Source organism: Xiphias gladius, chromosome 19 (assembly GCF_016859285.1).
Source record: "Xiphias gladius isolate SHS-SW01 ecotype Sanya breed wild chromosome 19, ASM1685928v1, whole genome shotgun sequence".
NCBI lineage: Eukaryota > Metazoa > Chordata > Actinopteri > Istiophoriformes > Xiphiidae > Xiphias > Xiphias gladius.
In genome coordinates, this window is record NC_053418.1 from 832,501 (window position 1) to 850,043 (window position 17,543).

General features: G+C 45.1%; 2 protein-coding genes across 5 annotated transcripts in view; both read right to left on the minus strand.

The window, feature by feature from the left end:
* si:dkey-220o5.5 (actin filament-associated protein 1-like 2) overlaps positions 1–8,408 on the minus strand; it is a 24,745-nt gene extending 16,337 nt beyond the window's left edge. The window contains exon 1 of the mRNA XM_040154193.1: positions 8,159–8,408. Coding sequence (XP_040010127.1) covers positions 8,159–8,240 — 82 coding nt within the window. The 5' untranslated portion in view covers positions 8,241–8,408. The remainder of the gene's footprint in view (positions 1–8,158) is intronic.
* Positions 8,409–11,262: 2,854 nt separating this feature from the next.
* LOC120805190 (dematin-like) overlaps positions 11,263–17,543 on the minus strand; it is a 32,763-nt gene continuing 26,482 nt past the window's right edge. For 3 of the 4 annotated variants that reach the window (XM_040155156.1, XM_040155157.1, XM_040155158.1), the window contains 5 exons: positions 16,761–16,961; positions 16,092–16,099; positions 15,919–15,975; positions 15,656–15,736; positions 11,263–14,969 (listed from right to left, as the gene is read on the minus strand). In XM_040155156.1, coding sequence (XP_040011090.1) covers positions 14,856–14,969; positions 15,656–15,736; positions 15,919–15,975; positions 16,092–16,099; positions 16,761–16,961 — 461 coding nt within the window. In that variant the 3' untranslated portion in view covers positions 11,263–14,855. The remainder of the gene's footprint in view (positions 14,970–15,655; positions 15,737–15,918; positions 15,976–16,091; positions 16,100–16,760; positions 16,962–17,543) is intronic. The other variant, XM_040155159.1, reaches the window with a different exon arrangement.

Here is a 17,543-nt window from a genome sequence, read left to right on the forward strand (position 1 = left end):
TAGAGCAAAGTTTATGAGAAGAATGTGGGTATTACACAGTGTGTGCTGCCATTTCTTTACTTAAGCTTTAGCTTTTAAAACGTTGCCATAAAACTGAAAACTTTGAATATCTACATTCATGTGTAAGCTAACATGCTAAATATTTCACGCCAACTGTTGTGAACATTTTAACATGGTGCATCTTTAAACTTAGCATGTAACTTCTACAGTGTTTTTCTATGCCAACATGTTAAATAACCGCTCTGTATAATTATGGCAAACTTTTTAGAAAATGATTCACGTCTTTGTTTCTTGTGACCACGTTATCATTGCTATTTGCTGTTTATAACGTTCAAAAAGAAGTTGTTTTTGTTTTGTCATAAACAGACTAGAACTGATCCGGGTTCAGTTTGTCGTCGCCAGGTTGATAAAACATGAAAACTGTCATGAAGTCGGTCTGTGTTCACGCCGTCAATGCAGCTGTTGTCTCTCTCTCTCTCTCCCTCTCTCTGTGTGTGAATGAATGCTGACTCTGTTTTGGCCTCAGATGAGTAAAGAGCCGAACTCATCACAAGGCAGCGAGACAAGACGCCTCTCACTTCATATTCTCCACTGTCATAAACAGACACAAAGACAAACCTAATGTTTTACCAGACACGTTAACCTTACATGGGTCGTAGTGGCCTGCTCTCTGTCCCTGGCTCCAGCCATTCGCCTCTTTTTCTTGACGGGACTTATTTTTATCTCACCTCAGTTTTTAGGAGAGGTCTTTGTAATAAGCCTTTAGCTTCCTACTTTTCCTGCTAACAGTTAATATATGTAGGTGTGCGTGTGTCTGTATGTCTTTTATAATGCTGGTATTTTTTTTTTTAAATATGGAAACAAATAGGTAAAATTGGCAGCATCAGAAAACTGTAATAACTCAGGTGTAGTCTCTGTCCACCATTAGTCTCTGTGTTAAAACACTTTTGATGACAAGTTGGGACTTAAAATTAAGAACCACCATTTGTATCAATGTAGTGCTGCAAAGCGATCAACGTAGTGATAGTCATCGGTTCAGGATCAGCAGCTTCTTTAACTGAACGCCGTGGTCAAAACTGAGGTGCGTTCGTCTGCGGTTCCTCTAATGTCCACTAGAAGCTGCTGTGATCAAACTCTGACCGTGTTGAAGTGAATGGGAAAACGTCTGATCCTTTTTCAACAAATGCAAAGTCAATACGGTCGTTTTCTTCTAAGACGTTCAGCTCTCAAACGCTGAATGTCAGCGACAGAAGACGCCGTGTTCATGAGGGGTGGAACACAGAAGCGGCTGTCCATTCAGAACAGCACAGTCCAGGTTATTTCCTCCGTTAATGAGTGAGCAAAGAAGCTCAGGACACCGAACTGACTGTACCTGTTCAGGTAAAGTTTCCCATCCCAAATGCTCAGACGCTCTGACCTTCGCATGGTAACAGATGTGACAGGATACACACTGATAAGCTGGATGCTGCTAATGTTTAACGGCGAATAAAGGCTCAGTGTTAGTGTGTGTGTTGTTACGTCACCTCAAAACTCAAGGTCCCTGTGCAAAAATTGGGAAACAGGAAGTATTTTTCTAGTGGAAAACGTTGTACAGAGCAAACATTTACGACAAATTCTCCACAAGGAGGGAATTTTTCATTGATCTGACCAGTGTAAAACCTTACCGATGTTTTCTCTGTTCAGCTCGTTATCTACCAAATGCAACGCGTATTTTTTAAAATCTGTTTCCTCCCAGGAGGCTATTTCATTCTTTTCTATGAAAATAAACTTGCAAAGACTTAAAACTTACCACGGAGAAATGATCCCTCACTGTCAACATGATGTACTTCAATCTAAAGATAATTACAGTGTTAATATGTCCCTTAAATGGCCCAGTAACTTGAAAAGCCGATAACAAATTACTTTCAAGAACCCTAAAGTTCCAAAGCCTGAAAGACACAGGTTGAAGATTCAGGCAGATTTATTTTACATTAATTTGAAATATTTGAGAAGTCCACAACTGTTTTTACGAGGTACATGGACTTAATCAGGTCTGGTTCACAATTTGAGTAAAACGTCTTTCTTTTTATACAAATATAACCAGATGGGTGAGGAGCTGAAAGTGAAGCCCAACATGCAGCCTGTTAGTGGGATGTTTTGACGTCACATTCCTCCAGAACAGCTTTAGTGCTTCTAGTCAGAGACTTTGGTGGAAGGGGGCTTTCCAACAAGTCACTCCAAAATCTCCCATTGGTGTTCAGTTACCTAAAGAACCCTTCAACTCCTCCTAAGGTCCACTAAAACCACTTAAACTCTAGATCCTCCACAGTGACCGCGAGAACGACTATAATGACCCGCAATATCTCCTTAAGGCCAACTGCAACTGTCTTAAAGGACCAATAAAATACCCTAAGACCAGTAGAACCTCTTCACTGACCATGAGAACCACCTAAAGGACTCCTAGAACCACCAAAAAAATACCCTAGAACCTCCTCAATGACAAGGAAATCCTACAACAAGAACTCTAGAACTTTCTCTATCACCAACAGATGATCCAAAAGGACCAATAAAACCCCCTGAAGGACCCCTAGAACCTCAGCAATGACCTCTACAACCTCTCAATGGACCTCTTTAGAGCCTGCTCAATGACCACTACATCCTAAAGGACCACAAAGAATCACCTACAGACCATTACAACCTTCTAAAGGATCCATAGAACCTCCTGAAAGACTACTAGAACATCCTCCAAGACTGGAACCACCAAAATGACCTTTGGACCTCTGCACTGACCACAAGAACAACCTACCGGACCTGTAGAACCGACTCAGTGCCCACTAGAACCACCCATACACCCCTAGAACCTCTTCAGTGACTGCTGGCACATCCTAAAAGATCTCAAGAATCTTCTCAATGACCACTTAAATTTTCGGAAGGGCCACTAGAGCCGCTTGAAGGATTCCTGGAACTACCTACGGTACCCCTCCAAATAAAGGATCCTCAGAAACCTCCACAATGACCACTAGAACCTCCTAAAACACGACTAAAACCGCCTAAAGGACACCTAGAGCCTCTTTAATCATCTTCCAGACATCCTAAGTGACCATAATACCTCCTCAGTGACCACTGTAACCCTATAAAGGATTGCTAGAACCAGAAAAAGGAACTTTAGAATTTCCATCTGACCACTAGAACCACATAAACCCGCCCTTAGAACATCCTATATAACCACTCGAACATCCTTAAGGATGGCCTTAACCTCCCCTAGAGGCTCTTCCCACTAGAACATCTTCAGTAAATACTAAACTTCCTATATGACCACCAGAACCTCGTATTGGGTGAATAGAGGCGGTTCAAGAACCCCTAGAACCTCCTCAATCAACAGAAGAGAACTGCGGTGAATGAGCCTGAGAGGTTTGACCGAACTGATCTCTGAACAGTCTGAATTATCATCAGAGGGAGGGGGAAATGTAAGAAATGCCAAAAGAAAAGGACTCGCAACAGTCAGCGACTGTATTCAGTCTCCATTCAGACAGACAGAGCGGGTCCATTCACACTCTGAGCCGAGTGGGAGACGGGGCTTGAGCGCTTCTGATTATCTCCTCTCTGCTGATTTTAAGGATCCCACAGCCCTGCTTATCAGCCCGCTGCTGTTTTTAAACACCGAGCTGGACATGCCTCACACACCCACCACACACCAACAGCAACGCTGTGCCGCTGAGGAGGCACCTCAGAGGCAAGAAGACGTGTTTCACATAGACAGACGGCTGCCGGACTGACGGAGAAATAAAGGGTCTGTGTTAGCGAACGCTGCTTATCTGACCATCAACATTACTTCCTGTCTCTGGCTTTGATGCTGCAGAGAACACACACACACACACACACACACACACACACAGTGAATTGTGTCCACTGTCCATTTGAATGAAAGGCAAATAATCTCAACAAATCAACAACCCAAAACGACACAACCAGAACAACTGGCGTCGTCACATTTGTTTCACTTACGGCTTTTGGACATAAATCTCTGTATTCACGTCTTTTAAAGTGATGATGTTTGTTGGTGCTCTGGTCTTCATGTGCGTCTAAATTGTCTTTTTTCGTTTTCACTAAATGCTGTGTGGTGGTCAAACACAATTTCACGGCAAACACATGAACAGACAAACAGACTAACTAACTTATGAATAAACCAACAAATGCTCTTTTTTGTTCTATTGGGATTTCTCCATCCCAGTAATGACAATTTAAAAAATCAACAGTAACAATTTTTTTCAGAAACAGAATAATTTAAAAAAAAATGTCTTTGGGTGAACTGACCTTTAAACTTTTTATAATTTAGATTTGTGTTTTCTAAAGCTGCTGTGAAAGAAAGAAAGTGAGAGGACCATCCTGTAACTGGCTGAAATTTAAAACTAGTAAACGAGTAAAAGTTAAAAGTGTCTGTGTGTGTGTTTGTCTGTGTGTGTGTTTGTCTGTGCGTGTGTGTCTGTGTGTGTATTTTAGTGATATAAGCCGCTTTACCATAAAAACCAAACCCTCAAATTAGCTGAAAGATGGTATTCCACCATACCTCCAAAACACTGTGTGTGTGTCTGTGTGTGTGTGTGTGTCTCTGTGTGTGTGTGTGTGTGTGTGTGTGTGTGTGTGTGTGTGTGTGTGTGTGTGTTAGAGGGTGTGGAGCAGCTTTCTCTTTCATCTTCTGGTTGGTAAATATAGGACAGCAGGAACATTTACATTACTGAGCTGCCGTTTCCTCGGACTGACTGAACTTCACTCGTCCAATCTGCAGGACGTCCCGTTCATTTTTCTCATAAACAATGTCAGTGGCTCACAGCCGGAGCTCGTCGACAGTTTGGATCATCTTGAAACTCTTTAGGTTCAATCATAGGTCCAAAAGATGAACAGCTGTGTGACAAAACATCTGCTTTTTGATTTAAAAAAAAAGGCAAAATTACAAGCTTGTGTATAAAAAAGATTTGGGGTGGAAGTTAACTACAACTTGCAAGGTGCATTTCAGCAAGAAACCTCCAGTCAAAGAGCTTAACATCCCGATTTCTGCTTTAAATGTTAACAGTCTTCTGTGGGCTACAACTTGAGCCCCATTGCTTTTTTTTTAGCTTATATTTGTTTACATCTTGGAAAACTAAGGAAGCGGGATTCACTCTGATCAGCTTGTTGTTCTCAGCGCGTCACTGGGTCCCTGTGATACTGGAGGAAAGTTAAAAACAGGAAGACTCGCAGGCAAGTTCTGCAGCTATAAAGAGCGTCTTTTTTCTGCCATTTCTAGACGGGTTTATTGCGATGGACATCAGAGATAACAATGTCGTCGGAACGTGAAAGTCACACCGATGTCTGTGTGTTACGATTCGACTGAGTTATGGCTCCGATTTTTGACACACATTGCTGTAATTGGGCGCCGAGGGTTTTGAAGCAGCCTGTCTTCATTAGCTCCATGAGCTGAGTATCACTCCCACTGCTGCAACTGTTGATCCTGTTGATCAGCAGCCAAACTACAATAACAGACCTCCCGACGTTTTCAGGTCACCTGTCTCCTCTGAGCCTCCCACACGGTTTAAACCTCTGCAACGTAACTGACCTCTTCCGAGGTATAAACGGCCCTGATGGTACGAAAAGGAGTCCACATTATAACAACCCGCCATAATCAGTTTGTGCCCACCTGATTAAAGAAAAGTAGCCCAACCGGGCTGAAAAAACACCGACATGTGGCAACGCTGGGGTCATTTGAATTCAAGCATAAATTCAGCCGGAAAAGCACAAAAACCAGAATCTCTCTAATTTTCACAGAAGATAGCGAGTTCTTGTCGGACCCCGTCGCTCATAGTAAAGTCTGAAACAGCTCTGAAGTCAGTTACAAAAGTACAGAGTAACAGGTTTGGTTGATCCATCGCTCAAGTTTCTGTTTCTTATTCGGGCCCGGACGTATTATGAGACAATGGACCCCTGGGCATAAGTAAAAGACCCCAACCCCCAGACTGCACCGTCTGGGGGTCCTATACAGGACCACTGAACGAGCCCTGTGTGCCTGTTCGGTGGTCCATCCACGGGTCCAGGTCGCACGAACCGATCAATTACATCATTAAGAATGATTGTTGTGTACAGATCGGAGGTCCCGACAAAAATGTGATCCGAATGTCGACTCGTGTATTCAGGGAAAAGTTGTCAGCGCTGTCGTTTTCCGTCATTCTTCAACCAGAATGACCAGGAAAAGGCTGCTGGTGTCGTTGGGGTTGATAAGTCTTCGGTGTGATTTGGCGAATTTTGCAGAAACACTGCGAGAGTGAGCACATGAGGTCACGAAACTAAAACTAACTACAGTAGTTAGTCAGAGTGCCGTAATGGGAGATAAATGCTGAAATTGTCGGTCTGGAGACTTTGTACACACACACACACACACACAAACACACACAGATCTACTGAATCTAAACAGTCTATTAGCTCAGTCTCCCGAGAGCAGCGGGGGGAGGAAGTGATGATGAGGAGGAGGAGGAGAGGGAGGAAGGATGATGGAGGAGGACAGACGGGTGTTTCCGGTTGTCGTGCTGCCGTAGTTAACATACCATCAGCGTGATAAAGAGTCCACACGCAGCAGAGGGACGGATGGTTACAGGTGAAACTCTCCAGTTTGACCGAATCCATCCCGACGCCTGTTCGGCATTTCAGGTCAGAGTGAGACCTCTCGACAGCTACACTGATCTCTTCTCAGGGTTTTAAGTAGAAGCATCAAAAATATAGTTCAAGTGAGTAGCTAGTAGTTTTTATTCTAGAATAACGTAAATTATATTCCTGAATTACAACAATTGATAAAGCCACGTGCAGATCACCTTAACATATAACGTTACTGATCTGAACTACTTCATGTACTCCTGGGTTTTAATCTTCTACATCTTCAAAGTCACTCGTCACTGAAGCTTTCAGATAAATGTAGTGGAGTAAAAATGCAAGATGTGTTGTAGGGCAGCAGCAGGATAAAGTGGCTTCAAATACAAACACTCAAATAAAGCTGAAGTACCACAAATTGCACTTGGGTACATGGACCTGAACCTATGAACCCTAACGAGCCCATAACCTTTCCTCTCGCTCCACCTGGAGACTGCAGGAAAAGATAAGGTAGTGATAAGTAAGCTAGTGAACACTGCGGCCTCTAGAGGACGCTAACAGGACCTCACACTGTCAGTCTTCAAATGTCGCACCTCCGGTATGAATTCACCTGATATCGCCTGTGCTCATCTACTACATTCATTAACACACTCTCTAGGAATTTAGCACATCGACAGGTTTGGTGACAGTTCTGACAGATTTCGATGTTTTGTCATTATTCTGATTCTATCGTTATTGTAAATTATCATTTACATTTCTCAGAAAGCAGTGAGAGTATCGGGTTTATTCCACGTTTATAACCAGCGTATAAAGACGTAGTAACCGGTTCCTGACAGACTCTGATGCGGCTGGGACCAGATCTCAGTGTTTATCAGCGTCTCTGTCACCGGCTCCAGCTCCTCCGTCGGCGGAGGCTGCTGGATGCACAGATAAGCTGTAACTGATCAGGATGGAATCACATAAAATGTGTAGAACAAACACTGAACGGGACTCAGGGGCTTATGGGCTACATTGCAGGGTGTTATAAACCATTCAGTGCGAGCGTGTCGACTGCTGGTAAAGGCCACGGGAGGTGAGGCAATAACAACACAGACTTTCTTAAAAACAACAAAGAACAGTAAATTCACACTCAGCCAAAAATCAAAGTTGAAATTTGTGTTTTCACGTGTGAAACAGTGTTTTACGCATAAAATGTATGAGCCACACGTGCCTTTATGTGAATGTGACATTTATTTCACGTGATACATAGACTAGATCGTGGCTGTTGTCACAGACAGAGACTTGTATCCCATGTACATTTTGGTTTTCGTTACGATGCGAAAAGCCTTTCTGAGCCTCTTAGACCACGTGTGCTTGAGGTGAGCGTCTTTGTCTCATAAGGACGACCTGAGCCTCAGACCTGAACCTCACAGGTCTTTCGTTTGAGCCCCTGTGGTGTGAGAACCTCACTTCTAAGATGTTTTCTGCAGTGTGTGTCCGCAGTGCTGCCGTCTCTGTGGTCTCTCTCTCTCTCTTTAAGTTATCGTGGGATCAGCAGAGTTGTATGATAAAGTCAGCTCGGTACCTTTCTGTTTGTCCATGTCTGTTTGTTGTTTCAGTAGCCGCTGATCTTCAGTCTCATCTCTCCGCAGAGGAGTCCAAACCATTAAATAACAGACAGATTTCCTCCCGTTTTCCCCTCAGTGAACTCTCCGTCTGCTCTGCGTGAAGGGGTCTGAGGTCTGACAGTCGAGTCCTCGACACACGGGGGAGGAGGGAGGGGACGGACCAACACACTCATTATGTATGAAGGGAGGGAGGCGTCCTCGCTGAATATGGATATACACTACCAGCCAGAGGTTTGAGGACACCCCCATTTTTCCAGTTTCTGTTGAAATTTCAGCAGCTCAGGTCCAGTAAAAAAAACCTTAAATGGTACAAAGGTCAGTGGTAAACTGCCCAAGGTTGTAAAAAAAAGGTTTTTGTCCCCAAAAGCTGAAAAATCCTGTGAATTTCATAGAAAACTGCTTTTTTCAGGGATCAGAAGCTGCTTCACTCATATCTTTTCCTGCAGCAGTGGAAGGAAACGAAGCCTTGAAGGTCGATGCAAACGAATCCTACAGGTTCCCCAACTTTCGCTTTAAACCTCCAAACCCTCACACAAAGACAGAGTTGGTACCATCTGTGTGACTACACCCTCTGATGCATTATCAGGACCACACTGAACCACAGGAAGCAGTCACTGGTTTACTGGTGTCAGACTGGGGAGAGAAGGACGAGTAACAGAGGAAGACAGACCGGTTGGTCGGGGCCGATGACCCAGAACGTTGGAGGGACAGAACCAGACGGAGGCTTCACACGATGGAAGACCGGCGCAGTCTCCAGACCTTAACCGCGTGGAGCTGACACATTGATGGGAACTTCTGCACCAGAGTCGGGACCAACTTTCTGAACATTAGTTAATTTCCACCGTGGAAAGAAACGTCAGGAGTTCAGCTGCCGGATGAGTCAGAAATGTAGATTCGGTTTAGTTCAACAAGAAGATTCAGTGGCTCCTGGTTTTTAAAGTCTACCAGGGTTTATTTGTTCTGTGCTTTAATTCCAGAAACACTGAGACATCAGATTATGTACATCTAAAGAAAAACAGGAAAAATGGAGGCGATCAAAATCGTTTGACCGGTAGTGTATGTGTCTGGATCAGTCTGGTGATATTCTTTATCTGTCTTTTCTTTGTCATTGTTTTTTCTTGGATGTGAACCCACAGAGACCAGATCCACATCCGGAGTCCCGTCTGCGGTTCAGACAACAACAGCTCTGTGGTTCAGGTTCGGGAAAGACGGTGGTTTTGGTTCAGTGTAAATAAACAGGTTGGTGTCTGAAGTCTCTGTGAACTTTTTCTGTATCAAACCAGACCAGGATCTTTCCCGAGCCTGAACCAGGTACTGTGGGAGTCTGAGCAGAACCATAAACCAGTTTAATGACGCTGGGGTCTCTACAGTTGGATGTTGTGCTGCAGGATCAGATATTTTGGTGGAAAACAAACTCGTTGTCTGTGAAGATTCGACTGATTCGTTCAGGATCAACGTATTTGCGACCTCGCAAAAATGTGAGTCAACATTTCCTCAGGATCTGAACAGAAAACGTGACCAGGTTAAGTTTCCTACAAAACGTATTAGCTGTTGTAAATTAGTCGTAGATGAATGCGGTTAGTGGCCTCACAGATTCGCTCTGCTGGCCGCAGACCCTTAGGGCCGAGTTACACCGCGAAGGAAGTGGTTCATACGACGTGTTGTCCGACCACGTGAGAAAATCGACGGTGTTTGGAGCTGGTCTGAACGGCCGCAGCGGCAGACGGGCCGGAAAGCCGTCCGTCAAAGGGAGTGATGTGGTTTCAATGAGGGAGGGCGCGCTTTCAGACCGTCTCTCCTGGAGGAGTGGTTCGCCTGAGAAGCTGGGACTGAAAAAAGAGCCGAGAGAGGAGCTCAGACCCTGGTGAACTCGGCCCCTCTCAGCCGACCAGTCACTTGTCCAGTTGGGTGTGAATATCAGACTACTGGCTCCTTGGGCCTCGTGAGCGAATGTAAGCTTAACTCTGGGGATTGAACTGTCGCAGTCAAATTAAAGCTGGTGTAGAAAACAGCCTGCTAGAGAAAGTTTAACGCAGTCAGCTCAAAGCAAATAGAAATTCTCTTTATTATAACTCATGGTTAATCATTCACATCACCATTCATCTGTTACATCACCTGCATCCAGATATGAAAACAACAACAACAACAACACTTTAATTGTCATTCAGTGGTTCAGTATGTACAGCGGCAGGGCGGCTTCAGACAGGTGAGTCACTGCCAACCAGTCCAGAGAGACGCAGGTTCAAATCCAGGTCGGGCCACTAGCTGACCTGCCTCGGAGCCAGGACCCTGTTACTGCCAGCGTCCACATGCGAATCTATTCAAATGAAGGTTAAATCAAAATATGACATCGTCATCCTGCCAATCAGACGCGTTGACAGTGACACGCCTCCGCCAAGCTGCCCTGCGTGTTAAAAGAATTCAAGAAAAACAGAAGAAAAACACCTCAAAATGTACAAAAAGAAAAAAAAAATCATGGAACAATCTTGGTGTCATCATGGTGTTAGTCACGGCAACCCACTTCCTGTCTCTAACTAAGACGCAACCAATCAGAACAAAGCAAGTAAGTCCTCTCAGTATCACCAAACAGCGTCCGAATCGTCCTCAGAAAAGGAAAAGAAAAACAAAGTAAATCGTCTCAACGTAAAGTGACCAATGCGCGCTGGCTCCAGCTAACAAGTCTCACATCTCCAGCCCCTCTTTTTTCGGTTTTTCACTCTTTTCTTGCTCCACAGACACAGGAAGCGTGCGGTGGCGAGGCAGACGTGGCGGCGCGTGATGCGGGGTGTGATTCTGATGCGGTGATTTTATAGCGAGAGTGAATTCACGTCTGTGTTTACACCTCACACAGGTTTCAGCTGCTCATCTAAAGGTGCCCAAAGTCTCGTTTTACCCGCAATAAATCGCATCAATACAAAAACAATAAGGCGATGACTGTAAACGCATGAGAACAGACTGTCAGCCTCTGATATCCAACGTTACTGGAGGGAAATCAGCTGAACTTCAGTGATGGAGGAAGTTCTCAGATCCTTTACTTGAGTAAATGTACTTAGTTACCGCTTTAGTTTGCAGTTTATGTGAGGCGACGTCGCAAAACGCGACACGTTCGATCGTGGCCAAGTTTGGGGTTTGAAAAGTTTGAATGGTACCAGTTCAAGTGTCGATGCAAATATGTAAAACTGATTATAATGAATCTCGTTCCTGAGACACCTGCTTACAGGTTACAGTGCCATGTTTTTAACATCTTATTCTCTCTTTCGTGGACTAACTTAAATTTGACAGATATACACATCGGAAACAAAAACGGACTGGTTTTGTGCTTTTAAATGACGCCTGGTAACTCAAAGTCGAGCCAGGATCAACTGGACCTCATCAGATAGACGGACAGAATATTTAGAAGTTATTCAGCCAGTTCTGCATCAAGTCAGATCAGAACACAATGCACGGTTCTCGACGAGACTCTGGCAGGACCCTGAGCTGAAATGTGGCCAACGAAAGCAGGTGCTGGGAGTGTTAAACGCCAAAACGCGGCGGCCTCCCTGCCATTTACCACGCCCCAACAATTCCTCCTTGCGGGATCAACTTGGCTCACGTGAACCTTATCGACCAAACTGACAGGACAGGACCAGAGGAAACCGGATGGAAAAACCCTTTTTAAAACGGCGACGTGGCCGATCTGGGGTCTGACGGGTGAGACAGAGGCCGACAGTTGTCTCGGTGCTTCACGGTCATTATACTGAACTGTCTGTGTTAATCTGGCTTTGATTTATTGACACATAAAATCCTTCACGTTGCACCTTTAAATGAGGTTGAGTCATGAATCGACACCTGTGCTGCTGTGAACGAGTTCATGGTGTTAAACAGGTTGACTATTCATTAGCTTTGACCTACGGAGATCAGGTGTGATGCTGGTGGACATTAATACATTATAGATATAGAACTACGGGTGCTGAAGTCGTCCCAGACCGACCGAAGAGTCACCACGAAGATGTTCATCGGCTCAGCTGAGGCGAAAAATGTCCAGTGATTTCCCATCATTCCTCTGTTGTCCTAAGAAAAGTCCAGGAAAATCTGTCCATTTAGTGTCTTTCATCCGTCCATCGTCTTTTTCTCTTTGATGGTGAAAGTGGATCATTTTCTGTTCAACATTCATATATTGATAAATGACTTTACATTTTAGATTTTAATAACAAACATGCTCCTTCTCTGTCTAGGTTAAAAAATAGCTGCACATCATTTGGTCACGAAGCAACACTAGCGCTGGCTAAATGTCTACCACCTGCCGATTGGACAAACCAGAGCCGTGCAGAGACAGCGTTCAGCCGTGGTGCTGTCACGCACCCACCGGACCGCGTCTCTGCTCGGAGCTCGGCTTTGAAGGTTATTACTGTTATTCTGCACTGCAAAAACTCGCTCGGGAGTGTGTGTGTGTGTGTGTGTGTGTGTGTGTGGTGTTCTTAGATAAAACAGGGCAGTGGCCTTTGCTGAAATAGAAATAAGAAAACGAGGAGGAGACAGTTTCATCACAGGGAAAGACGTCCGAGGGTTGACAGGAAGTATTTTTAACTGAAAAAATCTTCTAAACGTCTCAAGAATCGGCTGGAAACAGTCTGAGCTCTCACTTCCAGTCATCTGAGTCCTTGAACGTGTCACACACTCAGTCCCACCTTTCCACTGTTTGGGTGCGACGTGCTCACGGTGCAGCTCTTTTATAGCTCTGCTCCTATAATTACCTGCTGTTATCGTCGTCCATGGGACACGTGCGCTTCTAAATTTGGAAACGGCTTAAAGGATGCTTTCAAAACGAGATTTGATTTGAGTAAAACCTGAGAAAAAGATGCTGTCAGCGATGGTTTGTTGCTGCACTTTTCGTGTCGGGTATTGTTTGTATTGTTTCTCTCATATTTGACACCTTTGTAACTGTAAAAAATGCATTTTGTAGCAAAATGTCTTGGCCGAACCTTAATTCTGCAGACGTGTAATCCTTCATAAATCAGTAATGCAGTCATTTACATGAATTATTGCTTCATTTTCAAATAGTCCTGGTTGTCCTGGATAAGAAAATGTGTGATGCAGAGAGGCTTTGAGGATCAGATAAATGCATTTTTGGCCTGAGGCGAGAGGAGTTCAGGGTCTTTCCTCCAAATTAAATTTCTTATAAAGACGTCGGCCTTTCATCCTGAAGGCGTAAAGTAAAGCCAAAGGCTGAATTAACAGACAGAATCCGCTGTGGTTCCACTACTGGTTGGGACTTTGAGGACGTTGAAGTCTGAATATTTAAGTACAGATCAGTCGAGTCTACTTGTGGCACTTTCAGAAAATATTAAGTTATGAACCTCAGCGGGAATCAGGGGCCGTTAGCGTCTGGCTGCTGGATGTGACTCAGACCGAACCTCTGCCGTCAAACTGTCTCCTTGTTTTTCTTTTCGGTGCAGGGAAACAAATGCTGTCACTATGACATCGTAGCCGGCTAAGCCAATAGGAACTCCCTCGTACGGAAACCCGACTCGGAGTCAGCGGGAACTCCGCAGCCGGAAGCTCAGTTTGAACGAATCCGGTCTGGCGAAACTAAATCGGAGCAAACAGCAGGAACGCCTCGGTCTGTGGCCTCAGAGGGCCCCGAGAGAAAAAACTCAAAAACTCAGCTCCGAGCCAACGGAAGTAGTGAGATCAACACAGAGCCTTCTGTAGTCCAGAGAGACTCCGGTGAGACCGGCAGCAGAATGAACTTTACGTCCCAGGACATCGCCACCGCAACCACACGCCTGAGCTCCACGAGCTAAAACTGGACTGAGGTGCAGGTGCAGCTGCGGAACACTGTAACATACTAACCCTCCCTTTTCTCCTCCCGCCCTACAAACTTACTGTGACGCTCCTGAGCTAAACCCTGAGCTCTAAACGCAGATTCTTCAGCCCGGGTCCTCGTTTCATGCCGCTCCGAGGGGATGCATGCGCTTCCACGGGCTTCCGCGGGACACGGACTCCTCCTTTTTCACCGACTGACTGGGCAAACTGGGAAGTTCCCTGACACGGTGCCCAGTTACACCAGCAGAAATGATTCAATTTGAAGTCCAACAGTCTGAGAACAACCGGGGAGGGGTTTGCGTTCTGCGGTTAAAGCTTCTAAAGCCTAAATCACTTCATTTTCCTCTGGGGTTTGTAGACGAGGGAAAGCCGTTAAAAGCCGCTCTTTGCTGTTCTTCTCTCGTGGTTCAAACATCGCTCTCTCTCCTAACTCTGCTCAGGCTCATTCAAAACCTGCTCTGCGCTTCCAAATCCGTCCCTCACGCTCCGAAGTCCTGACTATCAGCTCGATCCTTTGCGCTCGCTCAGTAGTTTTGTCGCGAGTGAACGTCGACAGACGTCTAGAGACTAAAGCAAATTTTCTGAAGAGCTTTAAAATGTGTGCAGCAGAAAATCTAAAAGCGCTCGGCGTTTGTCTGCGTCAGACCCTCACTGTGAGTCACGTCAGAGTCGACATCGAACCCGAAGTCTACGCACTGACCCACAGTGAGCGGCTGCTGCGGCTGCGATGACGACGATGACGGTGTCTGTGCTGCTGATAATGACGTTTTGTTCAGAGTCTGTGGTTTCAGCATCCTGCCGGTGATCCAGGAAGAGCAGGGGGTTGTGGGAGACGGAGTCCCAGCGGCGTCAGAAGAGGAAGACCTTCTTCTTCAGGTCGTTCCTCTTCCACAGAGAGAGGCGATCGAACTCCTGGATGGACATCCCGAAAACACCAAAGAACTCCTCCTGAGACAGGTGTCTCTGCAGGGGGCGAGAGACAAACAGAAAGAATCTTTAACGGATGTTTCTAATTGCAAACACTGAGCGTGAAAAGCATTTTGTTCTTGAACGGGACTCTGTCTGGGAGGTTTGCCTCCTTCGGCCAGCGACAGCCTACGTGGGGTCTCCCTCACAGCCTCGTCCTTCAGAAATTCTGAATTCAGTCAAGTTTGAGGCCGTGTGTCGCGTTTACTCTTCAAAGACCAGGCTTAGTGGGATCTTCCCGTCGGTCTGAGCTATTTGTGAATAAACTCTCAACATTTCTGGACCCTTTGGGAGGAAATCTTTCACTTACTTGGCGTAACCGCTGGCGAACGACTAAATCCGGACTGCGTGCCTGCTGTTCTGGGTTCTTCTAAAAGGAAATCTACCTCCACCCCTTGTTCAACAAGGGGCTCAGTGATATGGGTCCTTTCATTGATTACATCAGAAAGCCAATGGACCCAGCTGCGACTTAGTGGCGTATGTTGCTGTATGAGCCCTGGCGAGTGTGGCTCAGCGTGTAGCTGACTTGAACTACGGTACCAACACAGCATGGACAAAGACTAACGTACGCTGACTCCTTCGCTTCGACCTGCAACCTGCTCCCGAACTTAGAGAGGCCGATCCACCATTTCCGACCAGAGACGCTGCTCTGCCGCAACAAAAGTAACTCCGGCAGTTCTTACCTCCAGTCTGGTCCTGTCCACACCAGGTGGCAGTTTGCTCCGTCCTCTGTGAGTCACCACCAGCGTCTCATAGGGGTACATCTGCAGACATCAAGCAATCAGCAGCGCTGACGTGTTAGTAAGAGCATTGTTCATTGTAAACCTGGACGAGTAAAACCCAAACTATCTGCATAAAACAGTAAGAGAGAAACTGACATTATGTTTTGAGTGAAGCGACACTTTAAAGAGAATTTCTAGATGAAGGACAGACACGCTGCCGTCACCTTATGTTCCAACATGCTGGGGAGGGAGTTTCCTCTGTCCATCCTGGAGTCTCCATTCTGCAGCACACATACATACAATGCACATGCACACGCAGGTTCAGAGCAATATCATCATATCATCGAGGGTTGGTACATTTTTGAACGTGAAGCTTTTGAAAACGGTCAGACTGTACCTGAAGACCTGCAGGAGGGAAAAAACGAGAGAGAGGGAATAAAGAAATATTAATTACGACCTCACAGGAAACCTTAAAGCATGTTCACTGTCATTGTGGTAAACGCCACCTAACTCCACCCAATCCCACGTTAAAGGTCACTGTCGTGCTTTTTCTGAGGCCCTCATTAGCATCGCATGTCTGCTTTGTCTCCATTTCAGTGACAGACAACACATGTGGAGATGGCCTCGTTACATGTGAGCTCATTTTTATCTCGATTTGACACCAGATCATAATCAAAACAATATTCTGCATGTGAAATATGTCATCAATAGTATTTTTACATGTTATTTCAAGAGTGCATGTTCATTATTTTCCCACTAATGTCCTTGCATGGAAACGATTTTCTATGCTTTTTTTTCATTAGTAAAAAACCATTAGAACAATAGTAATAATAATAATAAAGATCACATACAGACACGTTTTAAACAAAGGGTACTGAGTAAAGTAGACCCAAAAATTACTAATAATAATGAAAATAGTAACTCCTACAGCTACAGCCAATGTGTAGATGTACTGTACAAAAGTAACTGTCCTCTCGGCAAACACACATTCAGTAACGTCCTGTGCTGAACATGCAGGAAAAAGAATGAGACAAGTGGCACGATTAGAGATTCAGAGCAACTTTACCTGCAGGAGTTTTCTCCGAGGAGCTGAACTCTGCCGACTGCAGCTGAAAACGAGCAGAAACATGTTGGTCACTGTCGTGGCGTAACTCCGCTGCGATTGGACGTTGGTGTCCAGCGGTACCTACCCTGGACAGGCCGGTCTTAGAGGAGGCCGGGAAGTACACGGACTTGGAGGCGTTGGACCCTGGAGAGGGGCAGGTAACTGAAACGAGGTGAAGACCAGGTGTGATTTCTCCGTTAAAAGCACTGATTAAAATACGAGCGGGAAAGTGTCTGGTGTTTGACGAGACTGCTGGTAATCGGAGCTGTATCATGAACATGGATGATGCTGGCGGTGATGGGGAACGTATCGATATGTCATTCATCAAACTGAGACCATCCTCTGAAGGAATACGTCATAAACTGCCCCTTTGTTCCACGCACTGTTTTCTTTGCTTTGTAATAAACCCTTTATTTGACTCAGCGTTAGCTGCGTAGTAGCAGAACTGTTAACGTCTTCACGTCTTATCGTGTTTCCACTGTGTTCATGTTCATGTTTTTGTGATTTTAAGCTGGAGTTTCCTCTTGTGGGACAATAAAGATCTGAACCGAACTGAGTTTTAAAACGTGCTATACAAAATGATGTCTTTCACCTCTGGGTGAAGCTATTGTACATTTATCAAGACTCTGCGCTTCTGTTTATCCTAAAAGATAAACGATTGGGTAAAGATGCATTTACTGAAGTCAAATCATTCTGTTGCATTTTCACATCAAGTCACCTTGTGTTGTCTGTTATTATTCTGAC